The sequence below is a fragment of the Onychomys torridus genome, chromosome 17, assembly GCF_903995425.1.
Source record: "Onychomys torridus chromosome 17, mOncTor1.1, whole genome shotgun sequence".
NCBI lineage: Eukaryota > Metazoa > Chordata > Mammalia > Rodentia > Cricetidae > Onychomys > Onychomys torridus.
In genome coordinates, this window is record NC_050459.1 from 59893914 (window position 1) to 59921542 (window position 27629).

The 27629-nt window shown below is 42.4% G+C and overlaps 1 protein-coding gene across 1 annotated transcript in view; it reads right to left on the minus strand.

The window, feature by feature from the left end:
- Csgalnact1 (chondroitin sulfate N-acetylgalactosaminyltransferase 1) overlaps positions 1 to 27629 on the minus strand; it is a 148621-nt gene that overhangs the window by 37438 nt on the left and 83554 nt on the right. Inside the window, exon 3 of the mRNA XM_036166651.1 lies at positions 5895 to 6111. Within this exon, the coding sequence (XP_036022544.1) occupies positions 5895 to 6111 (217 nt within the window). The remainder of the gene's footprint in view (positions 1 to 5894; positions 6112 to 27629) is intronic.

Below are 27629 nucleotides of genomic sequence, written 5' to 3' on the forward strand. Positions count from 1 at the left end.
GGACAGCAACTGCACCCTGGGGGCAAGAGGAGAAAGAAAGAGGGTGTGGGAAGAAGGGCGAAGGGGGACAGGTTTTTTTTTTTTCTTTAATAGCATTCAAAGTAGGAAGAAAATATAGTCTCAAAGGAAATCAGGATCAGGCAAAAGAAACTTTCACAAAACATGAATTCAGTTTTGAAAAGTTAATTTTAAAACAAAAGAAAATAATAGTACCAGGCAGAGTATATTCTCAGGAAATAAATCAATGTCAAGACAAACAGAAGTGTCTTAGAAAGATACAGGACACATTTGTAAAAGATCAAAGAGAAGCCTCACATGCACGCAGGTAAAGGAACTAAAAATAGAAAGAAAGGTTGGGTAGATGACCCAGTGATTAAGTGTACTTGCTCTGAAAGCATGAGGATCTGAGTTTGAATCCCAGCATCTATACAAAAACATGGGCATGGCTGCATATGACTGTAAGCCCAGTATTGTGGAGCAAAAACAGACATATCACAAGAGTTCAGTAGCTGCTATTCCAGCCAGAAGGAAAGCTTTAGGTCCTATGAGAAACTCTGTCTCAAGACAGTAAGGTGGAGAACAATAGAGAAGACATCTACTCTGGCCTCTGCATGTCCACACATGGGCCTGTGTCCTGGCATATTCATATAAATGCACCACACACACACACACACACACACACACACACACACACACACACACACACCACACACACCACACATCATATACACACAACACACACCATATACATACACACTATACACATACAATGCATAAACATACCTTATATACACACATACATACACACATATGCCATATAAACACAACATATACACACAAGAAAATGGAGATGTTAATAAATGGAAACAAGTTATGAAACAGACAACTTGTTCTCATGTAGCACAGAACTGAGCAAGTCATGCATCTGCCATAAAACCCCTATATTAATTATATTCCTCTTGCTGTGAAGAGACATCATAATCAAGGAAACTTACAAAACAAAGAGTTTATTGGGGCTCATGGTTCTAGAAAGTTAGAGTCTTTGATCATCATGGTGGGAAACATGGCAGTAGGCAGGCATGGAGCAGTAGCTGAGAGCTTACATCCTGATCCACAGGCATGAGGCAGGGAGAGGTAGGGTAGAGGTAGAGGTAGAGGTAGAGGTAGAGGTAGAGGTAGAGGTAGAGGTAGAGGTAGAGGGAGAGGGAGAGAGAGAGAGAGAGAGAGAGAGAGAGAGAGAGAGAGAGCTGGGAATGATACAGGCTTCTGAAACATCAAAGTCCACCTCTATGACTTACCTCCTCCAACAAGGCCACACCTCCCAATGTTTCCCAAACAGTTCTACCAAGTAGGGACCAAACATTCAAATATATGAGCCTATGGGGGCCATTCTCATTCAAACATCATCACCCCTTAACACAAAAGACTCCATAAAACAACATAGTAACTATATTCCGGGCAAGTGGTTGGGAACAACCATTACCAAGGAGAAACATATCCTGATAAAGTTACTATAATTTAAGACTAAAGGGGGATTCTTTTGGCCTTGAGGCAAAAGTCACCGTTAGAAGAGATAAATGAAAGATTCTTAATACATTTCCATGGCATCATTCAATGTTAAAAGAAGTCCCATAAAGTCCTGAGCAAAGTATGCTCCAAGCCCTTATGCCCAGCCAGCCACCTGTCCTGTCAACACTGCAAAGGTAACATCAGACAGTTGGTGTTAAAGCACTTATGGCTGTCCTTGTGTTTCTTACCCCTTAAACACAACCAAGCACTGAAGGATGGGGCTGTTATTTGAAGAGCACTAGCTAAATGCAACAACGCTGAATGTAGAATTTGCCTTTTGAAAAGCAGAAAGTAAGGCTTTCATCCCCCAACAAGGTCAAAACACAGGAGTGGGGAGGAATCAAAACTTGGAGTGGGGAGGAATCACAGAGGAAGGAGGGTGCCCAGAAGGTGTGGATTCTTTCTTCCTACTGCAATTCCTTAGTCAGTTCAGTGTGATACTAAACTATGATTCAAGGGCATTATCATTATAGTTTGTCCTGTGAGTAACCTTTTCAACATGAGAAAGATCTCTTATGCATTAATATCTCTTCAGAGTGAAGGTACATTTGCTAGAAGCTCAGCAGTTCGTTCCTTCTAGCATACTCAGATTTTTCTTTTTACTACAAATTTAAGAAGGTAAAAATTTAATTCATTAAAAATGGAACATGTAAGATATCTCATGCAGTATTGAATTATTCATAGCCAGTGAACTATCCTTTCCGTAACATATGTGTTAAGAAAGGTCTCATGAAATGGTGTTGAATTAATGTAAATAATGTTTAGCTGTGGGTTGCTTTTAAAATAATCTGTTCCTTGTTTTGTTCTACATTGCTCAAATATCTTGTAGTAGCCAAGTAGTCACTTCTAGAAGCTAAGTATCCATCCTAGGTTAGAAACTCCAAGATGATCTTTTGTTGAATTTTTAAATAACTTCATTTCATACTGTTACATGTGTAGACATAATGTATGTGGTATGTCCATGGTTAGAGTGTATAGGGCAAAGGACTTTTCCATGGACTTTGTTCTCTCCCTCCACCATTGGGGGAGCTCCAGGAATGAACTTAGGTCATCAAGCTTGTTTGGAAAGACTTTTTATCTATGAGCCATTTCCCTGGCCCTGAATTTTAAGACAAATAGAAAATATTGGGTCGTTGTGAGGTAACATACACAACAGGTAGAGGGTATAAAATCACTCACAGTATCGTCTTCAGTGTCAACTAGAGCTGGTATGTTCCAACCTGAAGTTGAAAAGGACGTCATAGCAACAGTCAGGGCTAATAAATAGTCCCTACATGCCTACATGGTCTCCCAGTTATTTTATGGTCAGATTAATTGTGTCCGAACACTTAACTGGCCAGATGTTTCCCCCTTTTGTTGAAAATGTTATTTTTTTCTCATGTAATATATTGTGATTCTAGCTCCCCTCCCTCTACTCCTTCCAGCTCCTCCCCACCTCCCCTCTCATACAGATCACCCCCTTCTGCCTTTCACTAGAAAACACTCTTCTATGGGAATAGAATAGAACAGATAAAGCAAAACTAATGCATTGGAATTGGACACAGCAAACAAATCCAGGGAAAAGAGCCCAAGAGAAGGCCCAAGAAATAAAGACCCACTTGTCACACACTCAGGAATCCCATAAAACTACTAAACTGGAAACCACAGTATATATGCAAAGGACCTGCAGGGTAAAAAGAGAGAAGAAAATATAGACATAGTAAAAATGAATATACAATATTAAAAAATAATTTTTTAAAGGAAGAACTCTGTCACATTATGAGTCGAGGAACCTCCAAAGCTGCCAATTGAGTTCATTTTCGGTTGGTCATCTACTGCTGGGTATGCGGCCTACCCTTAAGAGTAGTTTGTCTCCCCAGTGAGACTCCCTTTGTAGAAACTCATTTTCATGTATAAGTGGTTTTCAATTGGAGATTGCTTCTGGGTTAGGGATAGAGGCATGTGACTACTTTTCTTTTTAGCTCTAGACCCCAACTAGTACAAACCCCTGCAGGCCCAGTACATGCTGCCTTGCCTCCATCAATGTGGGTTCATATGTTGATTTAGAGGGCCTCGTTTTCTTAGTGTCTCCCATCCCCTCTGACAGCTCTTAGTGTCTTTCTGCCTCCTCTTCCACAGGGTTCCCTGAGCCCTAAGAGGAGCGATTTGATATCTTCTGAGTGTTCCAAGATATCCCTCTCTCCACATAATGTCTGGCTGTGGATTTCTGTATTTGTTCCCATCTGCTGTAGAAGGAAGCTTCTCTGTTGATAGCTGAGCAGGCAACAAATTATGAGTATAACAGGATGCCCTTAGGAGTCATTTTATTGCTAAATTTTTTTTTGGGGGGGAGAAAGTAGGATGTCATTAGGAGTCATTTTATTGCTACATTTTTTTTTTTTGGCAAAGTGTTATACCCTAAGTCCCTGTGCTATCTAGTCTCAGATTCTTCATCACCCAAACAGTATAGCCTTTCATCTCTTAGAGTGGGCCTTCAGTCAAACCAGACAGTGGTTGGTTACTCCACAAACTTTGTGCCATCATTGCACTAGCCCATCTTGCAGGCAGGACACTGTTGTAGATCTAGAGTTTATAGACAGGTTGGTACTTATGTCTCTCCTTTGGTAGTGTGCAGAATACTGTCCTGTACCAAAGATGTTAGCATGAAAGGACGCAGGCTCCAGGGAGGCACCAGCCAAATGTCTCCATGTCTGGTGAGTTGAGCAGGTGCTGTCTTCAGCAACGGGAACATGCCATCAGTTTGTGGAGAGAAGCCTAGTGTCTTGGTAACAGCCTGCATTGTTTCAGGGTTCCCATGGGACCCTTTGGCTTAGTTGGCCAGATTTTAAATTTAGGTGTAAAAAATAATTACCTTTTCCAGCTCTGCTTGATCATTTATTCTAGCACTATGTTTTGTATAATCCCCCTTTTGACTGTGTTTTGAAAATCATCTTTTTGTCATGTTCCTACATAGAATTAAACGCCCTAGGACCTCATGATTTTACATTCCACTTTTTCAGAGGCCTACACATACTCAGAAGCTCCTTGGCTGCACAGCAGATACTCCGCTCAGTCTCTGCCCCAGTGCCTGCCTGTGCTGGGAATCTGTCTTTGTATGCACTATCCTTTCCAGCCTCTGGCTCTCAGATGTGGCTTCTGTCTTCCATTACCAGATGATTCAATGGTCTCTTCAAAGATGATTTGATCCTGACACAAATAACTTAAATTACAAAAGGATCTCTCTTGTACTCTTGAGCTAGAATTTTGAGAACTATCAATCATATTCTTCTACTGAATGCCATCAAATTCTTAATAATAGGAACTTAACGATAAGAGATTTTAAAAAATCAGCTGAATCTTTCAAGATTTATAATTGGGTAAAATAAGCTGGCTTCTTTAAAACAAAATGACTCAGTCATTTAGCTGGTTAACCTCAGCCTATATGCAGATTCCATACATAAAAGATGAGAACCACTGTTGCTCAGGAGAGGGTTTCCAGTCGTGTACACACCAGCTCTACCAGTGTACCCTCGAATAAAGGTCTACTTACTGAGTACCTATAAAGAGGAGCCCTGAAGCCTTCCTGCCACAGTGTTAAACTCAGTCTCTTAGGGCATGCAGCTAAGAACAAGAAATAGAGTGTGATTCAATCTGCTCCAAATGCAGTCCGAGCAGAGCAGCAAATGAAGCCAGTCTTCTGCTGAGCCAGGGCCTCTTTCCCGTCCAGGGTCATCACTGATGTGGGGATTGTCACCATCAGCTAGCTCCTGCCTGCTCCTGATGACTCTGAACCTCATTTGCTTGCCTCTGAGAACTTAATTTTTGGCTGGGGAGCCCAGGCTCAAGTCTGGGTGATGTGTGCAGAGCTGGTTCATCAAGTCAGGATGAAGGTGATGTGTGCAGTGATGGTTTATTAAGTCAGGATGAAGGCGACTTTGTGCAGTGATGGTTTATCAATTCAGAATGAAGGTGATGTGTACAGAGCTGGTTCATCAAGTCAGGATGAAGGTGACTTTGTGCAGTGATGGTTCATCAAGTCAGGATGAAGGTGACTTTGTGCAGTGATGGTTCATCAAGTCAGGATGAAGGTGACTTTGTGCAGTGATGGTTTATCAAGTCAAGATGAAGGTGACATGCAGCGCTGTTGTAGCCCATCCTTCCTAGACTTTCCTTCTAAGGAAAATGCACTAAAGCAAGGCTTTTCTAATTGCTTTAGGGAAAGGCAAATACAAGCGGCAAATTTCATGAAGAAACCAGGGTGGAAGAGAGGAAAAGGAACCTTTGCACCTGGAAGGAAATGAAGGCCATGACAGGAAAGGAGCAGGGCTCCCTGCAAACACACGCACCTGAAGTTCTGCATGAAGTGCCGGAACTTGTCCACTCTCCTCGCTAGGGGCACGATAACGTTGATAAGCGTGTTGGCCATGTTGAGTTTTTCCTTTTTCACTTTCATGATGGGGCCAAAGGGTCGAAATAGGACAAGTCGTTGGAATTCATGTTCGTGGTCCCCTTTGAAGGTGAGCTCATACAGAGTGCCTTTATCCCTTTCTGTCCGGTAGATGCCTGCGAGGCAGAACAAGGAGAGATGGTTTCAGAAAAGTGAGCTGTGGCTGTTCAGGATTTTTCTATAACCAAGATCTAACCACAAATGCCTTTAAAATTAACATTAGATCTCCACATTCTGTGATTAGAAATCTTGAAATATAATTAATAGTCAAAAACCCCCATCAATAAGTTATGAAACCCTCATAAAGCCACAGGGAATGTTTGTAATATTAGACACAAAACTATTTATATATTTAGGATCATTGAAAAAAGACTATTAGAAATGTAGAATAAGTCTGATATAATATAGATTAGGATGTGTTCTTTGCTGCTATTTCATATATTTTATAATAGCATTATAATATGAACATTACTGTTTAATTTAAAACTTTACACTAAAATTATCTCTTTGCAATTATATTCATTTCCGATGAAACAACTATAGTGATTTATAGGGCATCTTGGAAGAAAATCAGGATATAAACATGTGCCTCTCCCACCACAAAGCTTCCAGAAACATTAAGACAACACGTAAAATATCCAGTGTGATGGCAGGCACACATTGTCCTGCCTCTAAGCAGTGTGATTAAGAACCTCGGAATATGTGTGTTCAAGGCCAAAAACCTATGTTAAAATTCTGGCTCCATGGTAACTTTGGAAAACTATTTCATCTTCCCATACCTCATTTACCTCACAGAATAAACTGTATCTTAGTGGCATAATCTGGAGGCTGGTTCAGGAAGATCACAAGTTGAAGTCTTGCCTGGACTACAGAATGAGTTCAAGGCCAACCTTCATCATTTAGTGAATCACTGATGTGCCTCAGTGATAGAAAGCTTGCTTAGCGTGTGCCATGTCCTGGGTTCATCCTCTAGCACCACCATCACCAAATGCTGGAGTATTTACCAACAGGTCCCCACAGTGCTTGGCACATAGTAAAGTGTATATGTATGTTTCCCTCCTCTTTACTCTCCCTTCTTCTGTCAGGGCTGATGAAACATGGTATATTGGGAAGGAAGAGAAACAGAGTTTATTTATGTTGCCTTCGATCTGTGCTGTGTCTCACGCCACTGAGTGTCACCTGTCAGGTTGAAGATGCAGCCTTACCATCTCACCCAGCTCTCAGGAGGATGCTCACTAAGGCCCACGTGACAGAACCGCCACATCTAAAAACTAAACAACTCCCTAGGCCCATGTTCTTCCCTAGGACCCCTGGCATTGAGGATGTTTTCTTAAAAGTAGGCAAAAGTTAGTAACATCCAACCAATTAGGAGAAAAGCTTTTATCTTTGACTTACACCGTATTTCCCACTCCACATCTTTGTTTTATTCTTAAGCCCCACATTAGCTGACAATGTACCTCCTCGTCTCTGATTAGCTACAGAAGTAAATCTCCAAGGGGACATTCTGGCTGACTCACAGTGAGTTACGGCTCTCAAGTGCATCTCACAAGCCATTTCCCTTTTCTTCCTCATGCTCCCTCTTTGTATTTTTTTTCTGTAGGAAACACACATCTTCCCTACACACATTGCCTAGGTCTCTTCTTTGTGTTCTGACTTTGGGGAACTTTTTCATCCTGGAGCTCCGGTCTTGCAGCCTCTTCAATTTCATCCAAAGTTTAGATCTCTCTGAGGTGTAGAAGAGTCTGTGAATTTTCAATGTGTTCTCATTTGTTGTAGTCATCCAATGGGCCTGATTAAAATTCAAAAGGCACAGTGTACTGGCAGTGAGCAAGGGTGACTGCAGGTGACTTCTGAGGCCTTTGCTGCTTCCTAGGGTACCACAGTGGGACATCCTGCTCTGCTACCGGCAATGTGAGGGATGCTGGGAGAATAGCTGAGCAACTGTTGGTGAAGAACTCAGGATCCTTCTTTAGCCAATCAAAGAAGAGAGGAAGAGATTTATTCCTTTGGAGGCTCTAAGGACTTCTTTGGAAACATCAAATCATGCCTTCAAAGTCTGTTAATTTTTTTTTTTTAGGCAATTAGTCCCAAGTAAGGAAAGAGGACTCTAATGATGTCTACAGCACTGGGTTAGACTGCAGCATCTTCATACAGCCCAAATGAGGCTCTGCTGAGTCACACAGGAGTCCAGTTGTCACAGAGGTATATCTACACACTTGAACAGCCCTTGTGGTTGGTGGCTGAGCCTTGACAAATGCTTCTTCTTCTCCTTCTCTTCCTCCCCCCTCTTCCTCTTCCTCCTCCTTCTTCTTCTGTGTTTCTTTGTGTAGCTTTGGTGCCTGTCCTGGATCTTGCTCTGTAGACCAGGCTGGCCTTGAATTCTCAGAGATCCGCCTGGTTCTGCCTCCAGAGTGCTGAGATTAAAGGCATGTGCTACCACTGCCCAGCAACAAATGCTTTTGTTATTGATGTCTGCAGTATAGATTCAGCACCCAGTCATAGACCTGAGAAAGGCTGTTTTCAGTTTAACTTGCTGATAAAAACATACAGGGCAGCAGGGATCCTATAAGCTACTATATTGCTTGCAAGAGGAACTGTGTTTGGTCACCAGAACTCATATTAAAAAGACAGGGGTGGTTGCCCATGCTTAGATCACCACACTTACAGCTTTCAAACCTGATTTTAGACCCCTTAGCTATATTTATTTTAAAAATAAGTTATTTAAAACCTTCCTTAATCTGAGATCCACTGAACTGGGATTCACACTTGCTACCCAGCCATCATCACCAAGCACATTCCCTTGCACAGCTGCATGAGAAGGCACTATAGTCTGCCTTATGTTAACTCAGAGGTCAACACCTACTGGAGCCCTTGCTCTGTGGAATCTTCAGTAATCAAACACAATGGACCAGAGAGAAAGGGGTCGGGAACACCAAGCGGCAGGGGTGTTTTTAGCAGGACACATAGCCAACACAGAACCAAGGGCCACACAAACACCTTTGTTATACAAGTTGGGCATTCTTAATTGGAGAACTAAAAATGTGAAACTTAAGTATAAATACTGCTCATAAGTTCTCCATTTTAAACCATTTTAGATTTAGTATTTTCTAGTCTAGGTGGTAAAATGTCTGCAAATATGCCAAGATCTACAATTCTACAAAATCTGAACCATGTCTGGTGCCAATCATTCTAGATAAAAGATATACTTGTTGTGGGCTGTCATAATACTGTCGTTTTATTATTATGCAAATTAAGCACAAAAATAAGACTTTTGTAGCTCCAGCTTGGATCTTGTTTAGACACCCCTCTGGTGCCTACAGTCCATTCCTTACTATGGGTTTGGGTGTCACCCTCCATGCAAACATCTGAATGTTTTTCTCACTCAGGGCCCAGCTCTGTAACCCACAGCAAGAGGATGCTCCCTGTGAAGGAAACAGCTCCACATCTGCCTGTGCTCCCCTTCTCTTCCCCTGCCCCTTTCCTCCATCATGGGAAGGGAACCCATGACTCATCAATGCAGAGTAAGCAGTAGTCTACCATCCAGCCACACTCCCAGCCCCGCTGCAAAGCCGATTCCTTATTAGACCGATAATCACCTGGCTAAGTGGTTCTCTCCCATCTCCTTGTGCTATAGTCACCTTGGAAATCAAAATGACGAAGGGTCGGGGTGTACCACTTCTTACTATCACTCTACATGCATATACTTAAGATGCCAATGTTGAATGGCTGGCTGAGCCCGTGCAGAGTTCCTCACACCTCTCACCAGCAAAACACCTTCTTCATTCTCAAGAATCCCATCCACTCTCTCGGCCTTCATCCGTACCTTCCGAGCTTTCCCACTTGGAACCCAGGACACCCACCTAGAACTAAATCTTTAACCTAGATAGTTGGCTGTAATCAAATGCTGACCAATGTCCAGGCCAGCAGGTCTCAGTTCACGTTACCTGCAGCCTTTGGTTCTTAAGCTGTCTATGGTACTGTTGCATTTTGTCCTTGCCTCACCAGCTTGCCAAAACCTGCCCAATAAGCACCAGTGCCTTATCCTGGCTTCAAGACCCAAAGTCTGAAAACAATTTGTTGTCACATTTGTCACTGCCTCAGGTGCAGTCTGAGCTACTGTCAATCTGATTTAGATTGAAGACATAACCACTTACCCCCATGGAGAACCTAGAAGGAAGCCTTGTACATTCTCAGTGAGGATGTAAAATGGTGCAGCTGCTGTTCAAAAGCATTTGGAAATCCCTCAAAAGAGATAGGTATATGTTTGCAGCCATATGGTTCAGAACAGCTAAGAGAGACAATGCAACTCTCCATTGGCAGATGGATAAACAAAATGTGGTATATGCACATGATGGGATAGTATTCAATATGAAAACGGAATGTAATTTGATGTGTCCTACAAAGGTAGATTTTGAGAGCACTGTGTTAGGTGAAGTATGCAAGTCACGCAGTGAGAAATGCTGCATGATTCACTTTTATAAGGCACCCAAACAGTCAAAACAAGAAACAGAAAGCAGAATGGTGGTGACCGGGAGACCGGAGGGGGAGAAATGTGGAGTTACTGGCTTACAGATATGGTTGTGGGTTTTGTTTGTTTGTTTTTTGTACCACTAGGCATTGAACTCAGGGCCTTATATATGCTGGGAAAGCAATCGAACATTTAGCTACATCCATAAGCCCAAGGTTTTTATTTGGGAAGATAGAACTCTTCTGGAGATGGGTGATGGTGATGGCTGACAGGTTACGTGAATATCCTTAGCATTACTGAACTACATAATTAGAAGTTGATCCTGACCAATTTAATGGTCTGTGAGTTTCCACCATACTGCTTTCTGAAAGGCTCCTATGCTTTGTCACAGGCACACAAGTTTCACTAGCATTGTATCTACCTTTTAGTCTTTCTAACCTCACCTTCTCCCGGGGGAATTTTCTACCACATTCTCAATCTAGAGTGATCCTTCATCCCCCAGACTTTCTTTTTTTCTCACAGTCCTTAAACTTTGCTTCACTAAACCACTTTCTCAGGACTTGAGAAAAAAAGGGGGTGTGGATATCAACTGGTCCAGACATATGAGACCCAGAGAAGCCATCTTTGTCTCAAGGACCCATTTGTTACTGGTTACCTGGCTCATGGTCCTGACTCCCTGGAGTTACTGTTCACATCTAACACTGACAACTAGACTAGCAGAATCAGGATCATGGGAAATTGCTGTCTGGTAGTCAGAATAAAGAGCACAGAGGGCAGAGAAAGCTTCTGTACTTAGCTTCCATACTCACGGGTGACCCTTGTATACACAGCTTTTTCTTCACTTTCCATATACTTTTGACAGTTACTAAATAATCTGCACTCCAGCCTGTGAAACACTGAGGTAGTGGGTGTTGAAAAGCATGACTTTTATAAGGGAAAAGATTTTCCACTAAGAAGAGAAGACTATATAGTCATCCCTCAGTATCTACAAAGGCATTCTAGGATCCCACTAGGGTACCAAAACAGAGGAGGAGGCTCAAATCCCTTATATTAAATAGCATAAAATTTACATATAACCTGTATGCTTTAGATCATTTTGGTTGCTCATAATCCTCCAAAGAGGGACCAGTGACATGAAAAAGTCTGTACATGCTCAGTAAAGCTGTGATCATTCTTGAGTAGTTTCAATCCAAGTTTGGTTCAATGCACAGGTGCTGAGGCTGTGGCTACAGAGGGCCGACTTCAGGGGAGGAAGACCAGTACACGCATGAGAAAACAGAGACAGATGAACTGTCAACAGAGGACAAGACAGAACATGACATTTTAAAAATTATACATGTGTTCAGTGCTTTCCCATTTTATAGAAGCCACTTCTGTAAATTGCCTTAAAAGACTATACACCTGCTTCTCTCCACCTCTAGAGGAACACATGCTACCTGTTCTGCTCAGGGAGAAAATCAGCCAAGTGCAGAGATTTCACTCTAAAATGATAATATTCCCTCATTTGCTACCTCAGTTATCCAAACAATTCCACTTAGATGATATGTCATTTCTAGACCTCATAAAATTCACCTTTTCCAATTTCTCCATAGTGCGTTTGGTTGTGTCATAGATTGAAGTAGGTGAGTTCTTACTCTCCCCAGACTTTCTGGGAGCCTCGCTTAGCTGAAGTTCGCTCTCATTTCCTCAGAAGCACTAGCAACTGTCTTTGTCCTACCACAATAAGCCTGCTTGGAAAACAGGAGACATTGAAGGTGCATTTAAGAGTCCAGTGTTTTCAATGTAAAGCATCATGTTTCCCTTCCAGGCTCAGTGAAAGCGGGGGCTCACTGACGCTGCCCCACATCCTAAGAGATGCTGCTAAGCAAGTACAAGGGTCTGGGTTTACAGTATTCACATCAGATAGCTCACAACTATCTGTAACACCAACCCCAGAGGCTCACATACCCTCTTCTGGCCTCCATAGCACCTGCACACATGTAGCTAGCACACACACACTCCGAGAGAGAGAGGGGGGGGGAGAATAAAACTTCAGATGAAAGAATCCTGGTTCTGAATTTATGTACTAGAGAAGAAAGCACACGGATAAAATAGATAAGCCATATAATAGGCACATCACTGAATCAGCCTGAGCCATCAGAGTGTAGACAGAAATGCATCCCCACCTGATGGAAGTTGAGGGCAGTTTGCTTAGGTGTTTTACCAGAACTGAAGACTGAGTGGGTGTTTGCTGAGACTAAAATCAGAGGGAAAACTGAAGGAAGATAGCAGCATACAGGAAGGCATTGCAAAGAACAAAACAAACAATCACAAGCCAGCATCTGTAGGGGAGGCAGGTTTGACAGGTGTGATGCAGAAGGATACAGGTGTGAGAGAGAAGCGGAAGACGAGGCTGGGGACTCCCTGAAAGCCACACCACACATGCCCACTTGCTCATCCTCACAGGCATGGCTTTGCCCAATAAACCCAGTTTATTGTTTTAACAGGGGAGAGATAACGGTCTTAGGACAATCACACGGATGGATGACGGGAAATGAGATCAGGAATCATCAGGAACAACAGGAAATGGTAAAGGTCCTACCCAAATCGGTGGCCATAGATAAGATAAGGGAAGGAAGAGGCAGAAAACAAACTTGGCTGGTTACTGGGGTACTGGGGGTGAGTCAGGGAGACATGTAACATAATTGCAGCTATAGGCGGGGAACTCAGGTAAGCATTGGCCATACTGACTTCAGCAGCTGAGTAAGTGGGTTTGAAGTCACTAGGGAGACTTCTGTAGAGATACTGATCTGCATATTCCCACCCTACAAATTAAAGCTCTGGGTATGGGTAAGACAATCTAGAAAGAGCCACTAGACAATGAAGCAGGAGCTTAGTATGTCCAGAGCACTGTTCCTAACATCCATGACATGGAAGCAACTTCAGCATCCTTTGGTCTTTAAAAGGCAGATACGATGCTACTTGTGATAATGTGGATGGAGTTGAAATTTTGCTGAGGAAAATCAGCCAAATACTATAAGACAAATATTGAATTCTCACTTGTATGTGAAATCTAAAACAAACAAACAAACCAAAACCTAAAAGGAGGCAAAGAGAATGGTGATTACCAGGGTCTGGAAGGTGAGGAAGGGATTCAAAAGGGGAAAGTAGAGTCTAAAAGTACCAAGTCTCAGAATGGAGACGTTTTCATGACCAGCTGTTTTCTATGGTGATCATGAGCAACAATCCTATGTATTTCAAATTAGTTAAAATAGCTTTTATTTTTAATTCTTAACACACACACACACACACACACACACACACACACACACACACACACACACACCAGGTACTCAGATGTCAATCTTTGTTAAATCTATAATGTGTATAAAGATCAAAATATTACATTATATGACATTAATACACAAAATTACTGTTAGTCACTTAAAATAGATACAGACAGACAGACAGACAGAGAAGCCAGGATACAGACGTGGGTTATACACACCTTCAAACACAGTGTATATGGATCTGCACCAGAGGACTGAAAAGTCTCAGTGCCCGAAGGACTCTGGGACAGAAGAGTAATGTCAGAGAGCCAGTGTTAAGTACAAATACTGCTTCAAGTCTGGTAGAAGGAGGATCCAAACAGCCCAGGGAAGGGGGCAGGTAGCTTGTTAGTGACCACACCAATAGTGGCTTCAGAGAAGTGTGTGTGGGGTGCCCCTGGGGTCAATCTGAATGCTGATGGGCATTACAGTAGCAGCGAGGAAATGAGTGCTTTTCTTTCATTTGGAACTGTCAAGTTTATTCTTACCTCAGGACCTTTGTCCCCTTCCTTCGGTGTCTGAGATCTTCCCCAGGTGCCAGCCTAGCTAGATTCTTCCTCTAATGTAGGCCTCAACTCAGCAGCCACTTCACCAGATAGGCCTCCATTTCATCCCCTGCATCCTCCAGGCCTCTATTTCACACTCTGCATCCTCCAGGTCCCTGCCCCAGCTGCTCCAACATCTCTTCCATATTATTCAAGCTCCTTCACTTGCAAGCCATCGGCATGCCCAATCCAGCTGCCTGCTCATCACTGGTTCCCCTACTCGAAGGCCAGCACTTTAAAAAGCAGAGCTGGACCTGTGTGTCCACAAGGCAGTGAAGGTTTGCTGCATAGAGGGATGGAGTAGAAAGCTTGACTAGTAGATGTGCTTGCCTAGTGTGGGAATACATACATTTGTTCAGAAAGCAGAGGGACTTACAAAAAGACAGATGGAGAGCCAATTTCTTACGTGGAAGGCAACAAAGAGTACGTAACGAGGACATATGGATGGAATGAGGAACCAAGAGGCAGATGGATCCACAATCCAGAAAAGGGATGGCAAAGACACCAAATTTGTCTAGACCCCCCTAAAGAGGGCAGGAATGAAGAATGGGGATCCAGCATTGGGAGCAACAGAGTAAGGAATTACAGGCTTAAGAGGAGCTCTGCTGGTAGATTGGGATGGTGACTGTGTAGATGGGAGATGAAGGTGAGGAAGCACGCAGGGAAGGCATTCCAAAACATCAGATTGGTACACCCCAGGTGGAGATCAGAAGACTACAATGATGTCAGTGTGGGAGTTCAGGGGTCCTTCCCCTCTCCCTCCCTCCCTGCCCCCTCTCTCCTTTCCTCTCCCTCCCTCCCTCCCTCCCTTCTTCACTTCTTTCATTTCTCCTCCTCCTTTTTCTTCTTCTAATGTGTGACTCAGGTACAAGTACCCATGCAAAGGCCAGAGCAGGATGCCAGGTGTTTCCCTGGGTCACTCGCTGCCTTGTTTCCTGGAGGCCATGCCTTTTACTGTAACAGAAGCTCACAAGTTTACATAATCTGGCTATCTAGCAAGCTGCTGAGAACCACCTGCTTCCGCCCCCAGATGCTGGGGTTACAGGCATAGGAAGCCATGCCCACCTTTTTACATGGGTGCTGGGCACTCAATCTCCAGTCTTTTTGCTTGCAGTGCATTTGCTGTTATCCATTGAGCCATCTCCTGAGCTCCTTCAGGGCCTGGCTTCCAGTAGCAAAAAGTAGGTGGCAGAGAAAGCACTGAGACAGTGCTCGTTGTTTAGGGTGGAGCTCCATAGGGCAGCGATGGAGGGAGGCAGAATCATACACTACAGAGCAAGTGACTGGAGGAACACAGTGGGGGCTGGGCTGCAGAAGGAGCAGTGATGCCTAAGAAAGGGCAGAGTTAAAGAACAAGAAAGACACAAAGTGTACATGCAGAAAAAGCCAGTAAGAAGTGACCAAAGACAGAGATACTAACGGAAGGATGGAGGAAGAGTCTACTTGAAGATGTTAGGATCATTGAGATTTTAATTTCAACCTGTTCCAGCAGAGACAAGGGCTGAGGATGTAACCTTACTGGGAACTGGACATTTTTATCTCAATGTGTAAGTTTCCCAGACCCAGACAACAAGCTGTCCAAGGCCCTTTTTTGCCTTCAATTCTCCTTATTTGAGAATTCCAGTTTCTTAGGAAGAACTGGCAGTTCTTTCTCTGACCTTATTTTAAGAATCCAGTGATTAGAAGTTACGGATATGCACCTAGACAAATTGAAGTTGAAGAAGTCAGGTGTCGGGGGGTGAGGTAAAGCTAGTGGAGAGATCTTTGGAGATTCCAGACCAAACAATCATGGAAGGGAAGCCAGAGCTGCCATTAGCAAGGTTTGCTTCTGAACAACTGCCAAGGCTTTCTCTCAAAATAGAGAACAACCATCTACTCAGAATGCTATGGAAAAGCAGAAAACTTAAGATGTGAGCAGGAAGAAGTGAGAGTTAAAGGATCAGAGCCCAACAGACGTGAGGCCAAGCTGTTGTCTGTGGCTAACTGCTGACTTTGTCTACACATTTCTTTCTATCCAACCAATGTAGTTGGAGAGCTTCTCTCCAGGTTCCACCAAGCCCCTGAGGTCCCACAACCCACGTATAAAATAATCATACAGACACTTATATTATTTAAATTGCTTGGCCATTAGCTCAGGCCTACCATTATCTAGCTCTTACTCTTATATTTAGCTCATTTCTGTTAGTCTATACTTTGCCACATGGCTTGTGGCTTACAGGTATCTTTACATGTTGCTTCTCATGGCAGCGGCTGGCAGTGTCCCCTCTCAGCCTTCCTGTTTCCAGCCTTTTCCTCTTCCTTGTCCCACCTACCCTATCCTTCCTGCCTAGCCAATCAGCACTTTATTTATACAGAGTGATATCCACAGCAAACCAACTTGCTACCAAAATAGCAGGTGCATGTCTTAACTGAGATTTACATTTACTCCAATTCATACCTGCCTTTCCAACCATGTTCACAGGTGCTCTCTTAATTTTTAAAGTAGTTTTCAAATAAATAAGATTTTTCTGGTTACATGTGGGTAAATAGAGGCCTTTGAAGCATTTAAATACATAACTTAATCAAGGTTATACACGATGCATTCATAGATGGATGGACATACGATTATGAATTGAAAAGCCATGCTATGGTTCAGCTCTTCCAAGTAGATCAACTTTACCATAAAAATAATGATTTTTAATGCTGTTCTGTTCTTTCTCATTGAAACTGACTTTTAAGACTAGAGAAAATTACAACGCTTCAAAAAGCTAACTAGCTCTCTAAAGTATATCAGAAAGCCAGCCCTAAAATTGATCTTTGAAAAGTAAGATAATGTATTATTGATTCCTGGAAATCAATATTTATTTGTCTTTCAGATATGGTTAGTAGTAATATTTCATTTTTCTAAGAGATGCTGTCAAGATCAAATCAGTGTGTGTAAAATATGTGTATCTGGTGGATAAGCAGCACTCAGCGATGTTAGCACTCCCAAGGTAAGTGTCATTGCTATTACCATTGTGTCAATTCAATCTGTGCTATTAGTCATTGAACAGCTGATTGCTTTTAGTTACACAGGCCAAGACTTCAGAAAAAACGAGTCTGCTCACTGCACTGGCATTAAATGGTCTTGAAGGCAGAACCCAATTACTGATACTTTCAAAAGTTGCCATTGTAGACCTAGGTGTTTTTCCTAGTATTTGTTGATTTTTCTTTGTACTTTTATTCATTCTTTGTGAATTTCACATCACTCATTTTGATCCCACTTCTCTCCCAGTTCCCTTGCATATGCCCTCTGTCCTTGCCAACCTCCCCCCAAAAACACAACCAAAGTTAAAAGAAAAGACAAACAACAAAACAAAACAAACAACACACACACACACACACGTTCTCTCTCTCTCTCTCTCTCTCTCTCTCTCTCTCTCACACACACACACACACACACACACACACACACACACACACACAAATCCCAAAAACAAGAACAACAAAAAGGAAAAAGAGTCTTGTGGAAGCTGTATGGTGGTCCATTGTGACACACAGTCTACCCTTTGGTCCATTCATTTTACTTGCAAGTGTTCATTGCCATGAGTCATTGGTCTGGCTGCTGCAACGCTGATAATGGGTTCTCACTGGGGATATCCTATTGTTGTCCTGTGTCATGAGATCCTGCTGTTTGGATCTGTAGGGTCACCTCCTCCACATGCTCCAACAGTCCATAGATTTGGTGGATATTGGGGTGGGGTAACTCATAGCCCTTGTTCTGGGCCTGGGTGATAGCTGGGTTGGTCAGCTTGCTGGCTTTCCCTCATCTTCACTACCCAGATGAGCTCTCCAACACGCCTTGGTTAGCTCACCCAATGCAGCCTATAGCAAGGAGCAGGGCCAGTCCTCCTGCTCTTAGGCCCTGAGATCCGATGCCCCAGGTCCACTCACTCATACCACCAGGGCCAGCTCTACTCTTTTGCCCAGGCAAGGTGCAGGCACCTTTCTACTGATTGCTGCAGGGAGTATATGAGGGGGCAGTGGGGGTATCTCTTCTGCTCTCATACCCTCAGGACTGGTTCCCCTGCATCCCTAACAACAGGAACAGCTCTAGTGTGCTTCCCAGATGAGGTGCAGGACCTGCTCTCTTGTGTAGTACAGCTGGTATACAGCAGGGTTAGTTCTCTCACTGTTGTGGCCGGGGCCAGATCTCTTGCCTGCCACAGGTAGCATGGGGCAGAGGGGGAGAGCATCTTTTCCTCACTTATGCCACCTCATGGCAGACGAGGAGGGCAGGGTAAGCTCTGTTTCTCTCACCTGCTTCCCCAACAGTGGGTCATTTTCATTCCAACTATCACAGGGTAGGACACTGTCTTTTGGGAACCACCATTTTAATTCCAAACTGATAACATATGAGTGTTTGGGGCTAGAAAATAAAAAAGAATAACTAGTCATTATTACACACAACAGTAATGGTCCCATGTAGCAGAATTATGAGCAAGTACAAGGAGGTGCTGTCTCTATTGGCTTCAGTGTCACACATGAGCAGAGAAACTGATGTCCATACCAATTTAGAAAATCACTGGGCAAAGCTTACTGGTAGAACTGGTTGCCTCTACACTTCCTCAAATACCCACTTTCTAATGTAGAGAAAGCTATAACTCAAACACTGGTGGCTTTTAAATACAATTGGGATAAGTTATCATTTTTTGAAAATATTCTAAATTCACAGGCCGCTAGGTGAAGATAAGATGGTGATGACTAGAGTTTCTTCGTTAACCAACTAACTCCTCACAATCCCTTAGTTGTCACTGCAGTGGGGGCTGAGGACTCTGAGAGAACGCCAAAGCCCTGATGGAAAGTATTCTGGAAGTTCATCCAGAAAGGGAAATGTCTGAACTGAATTAAGAAGGTTGAGTTGTACAGCATAACATCTTGACATAGGATGATCAGAAAATATGAGAGTACAGAAGACACATAAATAACATTCAGGAAACCATGGGAGTCCAGTAAGCCAAGAAGTGGAATGAGGTATATTCCTATGTAGTAAGATATGGAATTGAGAAGCCTGGAAGGTTCTAGTTCACAGAAAACTTGTGAGGACCGGACCACAGGAGAGATCTTACCATTTGCTACCATAGGAGTTGCTGGCTTTATTTGATATTACTTTAGGTGTTTTATTTGTTTATTTTTGACAACTACTATAACTAAAATATAACTTATAACAATGTAAATGTTAAGCTGATAAAAGTACTGTGGTAGTTTGAACAAGAAGGGCCTCCATGGGATTATATAATTGGCTATTCAGTCAGCAGGAAGTGGCACTTGTTTCAAAGGATTAGGAGGTATGGCCCCAGTGCAGGAGGTGTGTCACTAGGGGTGGGGGTTGAGGTTTCAGATGCTCAAGCCAGGCCCAATGTCACCCTCTTCCTGCTGCCTATTGATCCAGATGTAGGACTCTCAGCTCCTTCTCCAGCACCATGTCTGCCTGCATGCTGCCATGTTTCCTGCCATGGTGATATTGGACTAAACCTCTGAAATTGTAAGGCAGTCCCAATTAAATGCTTTCTTCCATAAGAGTTGCCGTGGTCATGGCATCTCTCCACAGCAACAGAACAGTGACTAAGACAGATAAGTTCTAATCAGCATACAAGGCCTTAAGTAGCTTCCCTGGAGGTTAATGTTTTGTCAGAAGTCTGCGTCCTGAGCCACACTTTCCTCCAGGTTCTTGCAAACTCAAATATGTTCACATTTTCATTCCCTCTCTCACACTCTGCACAAACATACAGACACACAGATGTAGACACACACACACACACACACACACACACACACACACACACTGATTCAATGGGAAAATACAAAGCACAAGAATGAAATAAAAATCACGTTTCCTTTAGAGTTAAAAAGCATAGCTGGAAACAATTTAAAATACTGGTAAATGGAAGTTTTATCATGTAAAAGGGGTTTTCTTATTGAACATAAAATGTCCACTCAGGATGCCAAGCTATGTTTTCGTCACGCTAATTTGTGTGATGGCAAGTCAGAAAGTGACAAGGCCAAAGAAGTTTCCTACAGAGCCATGCTGGCCTGGGGCAAAGAGATGCCTGAGTTTGAAATTCCATTTCATTATTTACTTGTTCTGTGACTGTGGGCAAAATCTATCCCAAAAGCCTCAGTTTCCCCATCTGTACAGCATAGGAATTAAACAATAGTAACTTTCAGTACTCATGACATGGCAACAAGCATGAAGAGTATTGCAACTTTGGGGTATAACAGTTATTACTTCTACAAAATCTCCACAGCCATTTGACTAGCATGACATGACTCCATAGTACCCTGAGCATCAAAAGAATTTCATAAGATGCCAACAGAACACAGCTTCAGTTTTCAGATGATAATTTAATAAAAGGATTTATTTTCTCAAACTTAAGTGAACCCATAGGATTCGATGATACTGAATCTTTATAGGAAGCAAGTATATTTCCTAGTTTTTTTCCTTAAATGAGTCATGACCTCCAGATCCTTAGAAAAAATGCTCATCAGAAAAGATTTCTGTCTTTGCTGTTCCCTGAGATCGGGCTGTGCTTTGAGCAGGGAGAAAAGTGAAGTGATGCAGTGCCCACTTTCTTTGCTGGACAGTCTTCTCTGGGATCCCGGAATGCTATGGAACAGGTTCCAATAGCCCTAGGATATCTTAGCGAATAAAGGCATAAGACATGGAAAAATCACATGCAGACACTGCTGATCTTTGTGTCCCCACAGTTCAAGTGCCCAGATCTGGGAGAAAACAGTGGTTCAGATGATTTTACCCCCTAGATGTCAAATCCCCTCCCAGCTTTCTAAGCTTTCTAGACAGAGGGGGCAGGGGCATGTGACCCTCATCTGTCTTTTCTGAATTCCTTGTCCCACAGAGTGGTGATATTAAACCATTAAATTCTGGTACAGTCTGTAATGTAGCCATTATTGCTAGGGCATGAGTGCCTGGTAATTTCTGGTGGATAGAGGTTTTGCTTTTATTACATTCTATGACAAACTTGTGACAGGTAAGCATGCTATTCTCAGAACTGCCGGGTTACATTGCACCTGAAAATGCAAGCTCTGACAGTATGTTAATATCATAAGGCACCAGGGACTGTGCACTCTGTTTCATTGATAAACTCTTATGACATACTACAGAACTTGAGACCACACAACCTCCACATGGAGCTGGACAGTGGGAGTATCTTGGTAGGACCTTCACTTCCCTCAGAATAAAAACTTCTAAATCCACAAACACAGCAAGAAGTATTTGGCTGAGACAACAAAATCCCATGCAGTTGCACATGGCCACAATTAACTTAGCCTAGAAAAGTTTTCAAGTAGATGATGTTAAACTTGTATTTTGGCTACACTGTCAACAACAGAGACAGCTCCTTGGTCAAGTTCTCATTGATAGCTATATTTATTTTAACCCCTTGGTTTAAGAATGAAATTATGTTATAATGTTGACATAACTTTAGAGCTTCAGTTTTCAGGTATAATAAATATAATATAATATAATATATAAATATGATAAATATGATATGATATAACATAATATAAAAGAATATAAAAGAATAGTTCTGAGCATAACATGCTTACATACCATATATTTGTCAGAGAATATAGATTGCCAATGAAAATGTACATCCATTCTGTATCTAGCTAATCCAGGAAACAAATTCTAATATATCAATAATTATCTTAAGATATACTTACAGGTACAAATTAAAAGGAAAGGGGTTATATTATGGAGAGAGCTGAGTCTATTAAGTGCTTGCCATTCAAGCAGGAGGAACAGAATTAAATCCTCCGAACCCATATGGAAAAGCTGGTCATGGAAGAACTTATAATCCCGAGGCTGGTAAAACAGCTGGAGGATCCCTGGGACTTACCAGTCAGCCTGTACTTACTTGGCAAGTTCCAGGTGAGTCAGAGACCCTGTCTCAAAAAAATAAGGTGGACTTGAAAATCAGTAAGCAAGGGCAAGCTGGTGCCTCCACAACCATTACATGCATGCCATATATATAAACACATGTACCTACACATGCTCAGACGCAAACAATGGCACAGTGGATAAAAAAATAAAACATTGTGATAACAGGTTGTCTATAAGGAATTCACTTCACATTTAGTGGCACAGGAATGTTTGTGGGGAAAGTGATGAAGAGAGAAACATCAGAAAACAGTATTTATTACAAAGCAAGTTTAGAACAAAGAATATTAATATAGAGACAATGCCAAAACAAATGTTATAAAATGATGGAAAGATCAGTTTGGGAAGACAAGTGATCAAACCTCAAAATACATAAAATGAAAACTTACGGCTGAAAGAATATACAGATCTACAATAATATCTGGGGATTTCACTCACTCTTTCAGCAACTAACAGACACATCACACACAATGTCAGGAAGAACTCAGAAGATTGAACAGTTCAATCAACGAACAAGCTCTAATCAACAGTTGGAGAATATGTCACTCTAACAGCATAAAACACACATCTTCAGACACTCTTAGAAACGTAACAGGGGCCACAGAACAAACCACAGTTTTAAAAGAATTGAAATAGAAGCAATATGTTTTGTGATTGTAATGGAATCACAATAGAAACCTGAAACAGAAGGACAGGGCCTGGAGAGACGGCTCAGTGGTTAAGAGCACTGGCTGCTCTTGCAGAAGACCTGGGTTCCATTCCCAGCAACCACATGACCGCTCACAACTCTCTGCAACTCCAGTCCCAGTGGAATCTTATGCCCTCTTCTGGCCTCCTCAGGTACCTCATGCACGTGGTGCAGACATACTTGCAGGCAAAACACCCATACACACAAAATAAAAATAGATATCAATAAAAAGGGAGATAAGGCAATCTTTACAAACTCTTCAAGAATAACATACTTTAGTCCTTGGGCCAAAGAAGTACTCTTAAAATTTTTAATATACAAGCTAAATAATTAAGCTGCTATCCAACGAGATAAGTACCACAGGCCATCTGCCAAGAATTATTATTTTAAAGCAATTGCTTTTAAGTCATTTTTCTGACAGCCAATATGTAGGCCTGCTACCGACTGAGGTACAAATGGGAGAAGATGTGCCTGAACATCATAGAGTACTGTCCACTTGAGTACAGTGTTCAGAGAGTATGTATCAGATAAAACATGTCTTCACTGTCTCTCTTTTCATGGGGAAGACGTGAAACAGGAACTCTCAGAGAACATAGTGTGGTGGGTTCAAGTCCCAGTTGAGTACTCTTGGGAAATACTTATCCTTTCTTTTTCTCTATGATCTCACTCCTAGGATAAACCTATTCCTAATTCAACAGTTGTGCAGTAGGGACAGTGTGAGGACTGAGATACATCTGAAGCATCTCCAGCAATGCACAAAACATCTCAAGCACTCAATAAGTGTCAGAAGAGTATTTTAGGCTGTTGGGAAGAAAGACTCAGTTTTCCCCAAAATGGTCTGAAGCCCTGTGCTTGTTAAACAGATGTGGTCAACCAAACTTCATGGCATTCAACCAAGAATGCCTGAGTCCTATGCTTACAGGCTTGGGTACTATTAGCTGTAAGGTCCTACCACCTCTGGATCTGGTGATTTAAGTGTCCGGTCACATCTGTGGTTGGCCAGTACAATCAACTGGGAGCTTTAAAAACATCGACAGGCTGACCGTGCTCCCAAAGGTTCTGATATAATTACTTTGTAGTGTGGCTTACGCTTCCCAGGAGACTGTAATGTGCAGTCAGGTTTGGAAGGCATTGATTTGGGGAATATGATTTCAACAGTCCCATAAGCTAGGGACTTCCATATGCAGTCAAAGGCATTCTCAGCCAGTCGGGGTACTAGCACTTGGCCAATAAACATACTGTCACTTTTCAAATCAAATGTAGGAGTTAAATGATGACAAATGCCTCCCCTTTCTCTACCATTGAGTTGCTCTATTACCATAAATTGCATTGGTAAAGTAGTGTTAATGTTGCCAAGGCATTTGTTAATGTGACAGAGGCATTTGTCCTTTGAAAGCTAATGCTCAGAGCAAACAGGCAGGAACAGCAGTAAACTCTTAAGCACTTCCAGACTTTGGTGCTCATTATTCTTCTTAAAAGGCTCCCTGGTGCCTTCTGCAGCTACTCCTCCCAGGTAGTCACAGGCTAGGCTTGCCCTTGTTCCTAAAATCCTTGCCATCCATCCCTCACATGTGGGGATGCAGGGTGGCTTGGGAAAGAGGGCTGGGGGGTGGGAGGAGGGAGGAGGGGGGAATCTGTGGATAGTATGTGGAGTGAGTAGAAAATTTCTTAATAAAGAAAAATGAAGAAAAGAATCCTTGCCATCTTAGGTTAGTAATGTTTGGTGGTGGAAATTCCTATGAGAAAAACACTTATAGCGAATAAGGAGATGTCTTAGGTGTCTAGTGAGTGAATGATTGGGTGGTGGAACACAAAGTTAAGACCTCAAAGGTTAGACGGTCTTATTAATGCAAGAGCTATTATTACAGGACATGAGTTGTCAAGATGTGAGGGGATGGAAGTGGGAGAAGTATAAGCAAGCAGTAGGGTAGGGATTCACGCGCAAAATCCTTACAGTTGTCTATAACCAAAGACACCTCAAAAGCCACAGAATCAAATAAACAAAAAACAAAACACTTCACTATCCATTCCTCCCTTGCATACACTGACAGTCTAGCTGAATTGGTGTGCTCCATTTTCAATAGGAGAGTATGTCTAAAAAAATAAATAAGTAAATAAGATGAGAACAATTGAAGAGAACACCAGATGTTGATCTCTGGGTTCCGTGTGTGTGTGTGTGTGTGTGTGTGTGTGTGTGTGTGTGTGTGTGTGTATGCGTGCATGCATGCATTCATTCATGTTGAGCTATATCAAATTATTGACACTTTCAAAGGCCAGTGTTCAGGATCTTGAGATTGCTGATATACCCCTCCCGTCAAAGTGGCACACTGAGACATGTGACTTTCATCACTAATTAAATATTGATTCTTGAAAGACTCCTCCCATGGTCTCCTGAATGCTGGCTTTTGCTTTGAAAGTGTCAGTAATTTGATACAGTTCAACATTTGTGTATGTGTGTTTTGTTGTTGGTTTGAGTGTTTTTGTTTGCGTGTGTGTGTGTGTGTGTGTGTGTGTGTGTGTGTGTGTGTATGTGTAGTCCAGAGATCAACATCTGGTGTCCTACTCAATTGCTCTTGACTCTTTCTTTTTTTCTTAGATAGAATCTCCCATTTGGAGATTGGAGTTCACCAATTCAGCTAGACTGCCAGTCACCAAGCCCCAGGGACCCTCTTCCATCTGCCTGCCCAGCAATGGGATTACAGCTCATATCCCTAGCACCTGGCTTCTTATGTAGGTGCTGTAGACTCAGGTCTTCATGTACACAGGGCAGGGACCTTGCTGACTGAGCCATCTCTTCGGCTTTCCGAGGTAGCATTTCCCTTCTATTATTATACAATAAAATGTGGAAAGCACTTCATCTCTCTCATTTATTCTGTCTTATTCTCTTTCGTGGATTCATTATGTCTTGACGATAGTGTTGGAGGCTTATAAAAAATTCCAGTGCCACCAAAAATGTGAAAGAATTATTGTTCTATCCTGGCAACCTTCCAGAATGAAGGGATGCTCATACAGCTGCCAGTGCCAAAGTCTTGGGCTGTTAGTATTTCTTATCAAGTACTTTCAGAAGTTGAGAGACTTAGCAGAGAAAGAGAGAGGAGGAGGAGGAGAAAGACGAGGAGGAGGAGGAAGAGGAGAAGGAGGAGAAGGAGAGAGAGAGAGAGAAAGAGAGAGACAGACAGAGAGAGAGAGAACAGAGAGACAGAGAGACAGAGAGACAGAGAACTATTGATTTCTTATCAGGTAAAAACCTCCATCTGTGATGAACATGATTGTCTGTCTGTCTTTAGAAAAGAACTTTGCCCCTCAAAGAACCAGGCAATAAAAAGAGCGGTAAGGATGCTGAAGTGTAGTTCTCCATAGTTGAGGGCTTCTGGCCCGGGTGCAGAGTGGGGAAGACCCAGTTCCCTTTAAAGGGCAGGCCACTGAGAATTTGACCACACTCCAGTGAGTATATACACATCATAAATTGGACTTCTTTCTTTTTTTTTTCTTTTTCTTTTTTGTTGGGGAGGGAAATCACAAGGGTGAGGGAAGGATTGGGAAGTAAGTGTGACCAGGGTGCATGATATGAAATTCCCAAAGAACCAATAAAAAATATTATGCTGAAAAAATAGAGCCAGGCAAGTCATAAACAGCGGGAAGACAGCCACTCTTTTGCAGAGGCACAGCTCTGGAGGAACACCTCTCCCAACACAGTATGCTTATTTTCTTAGGTTTGAATTATAAATGAACTCAGCCATACGTATTTCAGTTGCCTCCCTACTGCAGAATATGATTATGTTAGTGTGCATTTCAAAATCAGAGCCCAGCGCTCAGCTGTTGGGGCATCATGGGAAAGTCAAATTCCCTGAGGTTAGGAGATCAGAAATGTTTTGCACTGATGATATAAAATATATCCTTAAAAACAGGAGTCTTTCTCTTCCTGTCTGACACCCCACTGAGCTTACCCCAGGAATGAATTCTTTGCAATTAGTACTGACAGGGACATCATGGGTGGAAACACGAGGGAGCTGTATTCCCAATGAATGATCACTCCAAAATTCCCACACAGCAACTTTTCACATAGTCCACCCTCACACCGCTGTGCTTGGTCTCCTACACAAGAGAAGGGTTCTCAACTCTGTCCTTAGGATGGTCTCCATTTGTGTCAGGACATCGCCTGCACACATTCCTAAAATGTTCCTACTGTTGCAATGCCACACAGATAGTTTTATTCCAATGGGTCAAACATTAGCTTTGTAAGGACATCAGTTCCTCTGTGTGGCTAAGGAAACCACATTCTTTGCAATCCCATTTAACTTTACTGGATGGTGTTGCCAACCCAGCAGGCTTCTTCTTCTATCTCCTGAATACCTCGTGCCCATTTGGCCTCCTGCCCCAGGTGTCTGTCATCATCAACAACAACTTGTTCATATCTGTCCTGTTTTTATATTCATGTATCTGATATTTTATTTTATCACCTACAGTAAAGATTGTATCTTATTTTCAAATCATTTCTCTGTCTTACATCTTGACAAAGGAATAGAGAAACCTAGAGGGCTCACAAAAGCATGCTCATGGACAATTTTAACATTAGGGTTTGTGTGTAATTGTGTGTGTGGGGGGGTATGGTCATAGGGCTCTAGTTAACTATGCTTGCCAATGTCTCTATCAAAGACTCCAAAATCATATCACAGAACACACACATAGGAGCCTCAGAACAACTCA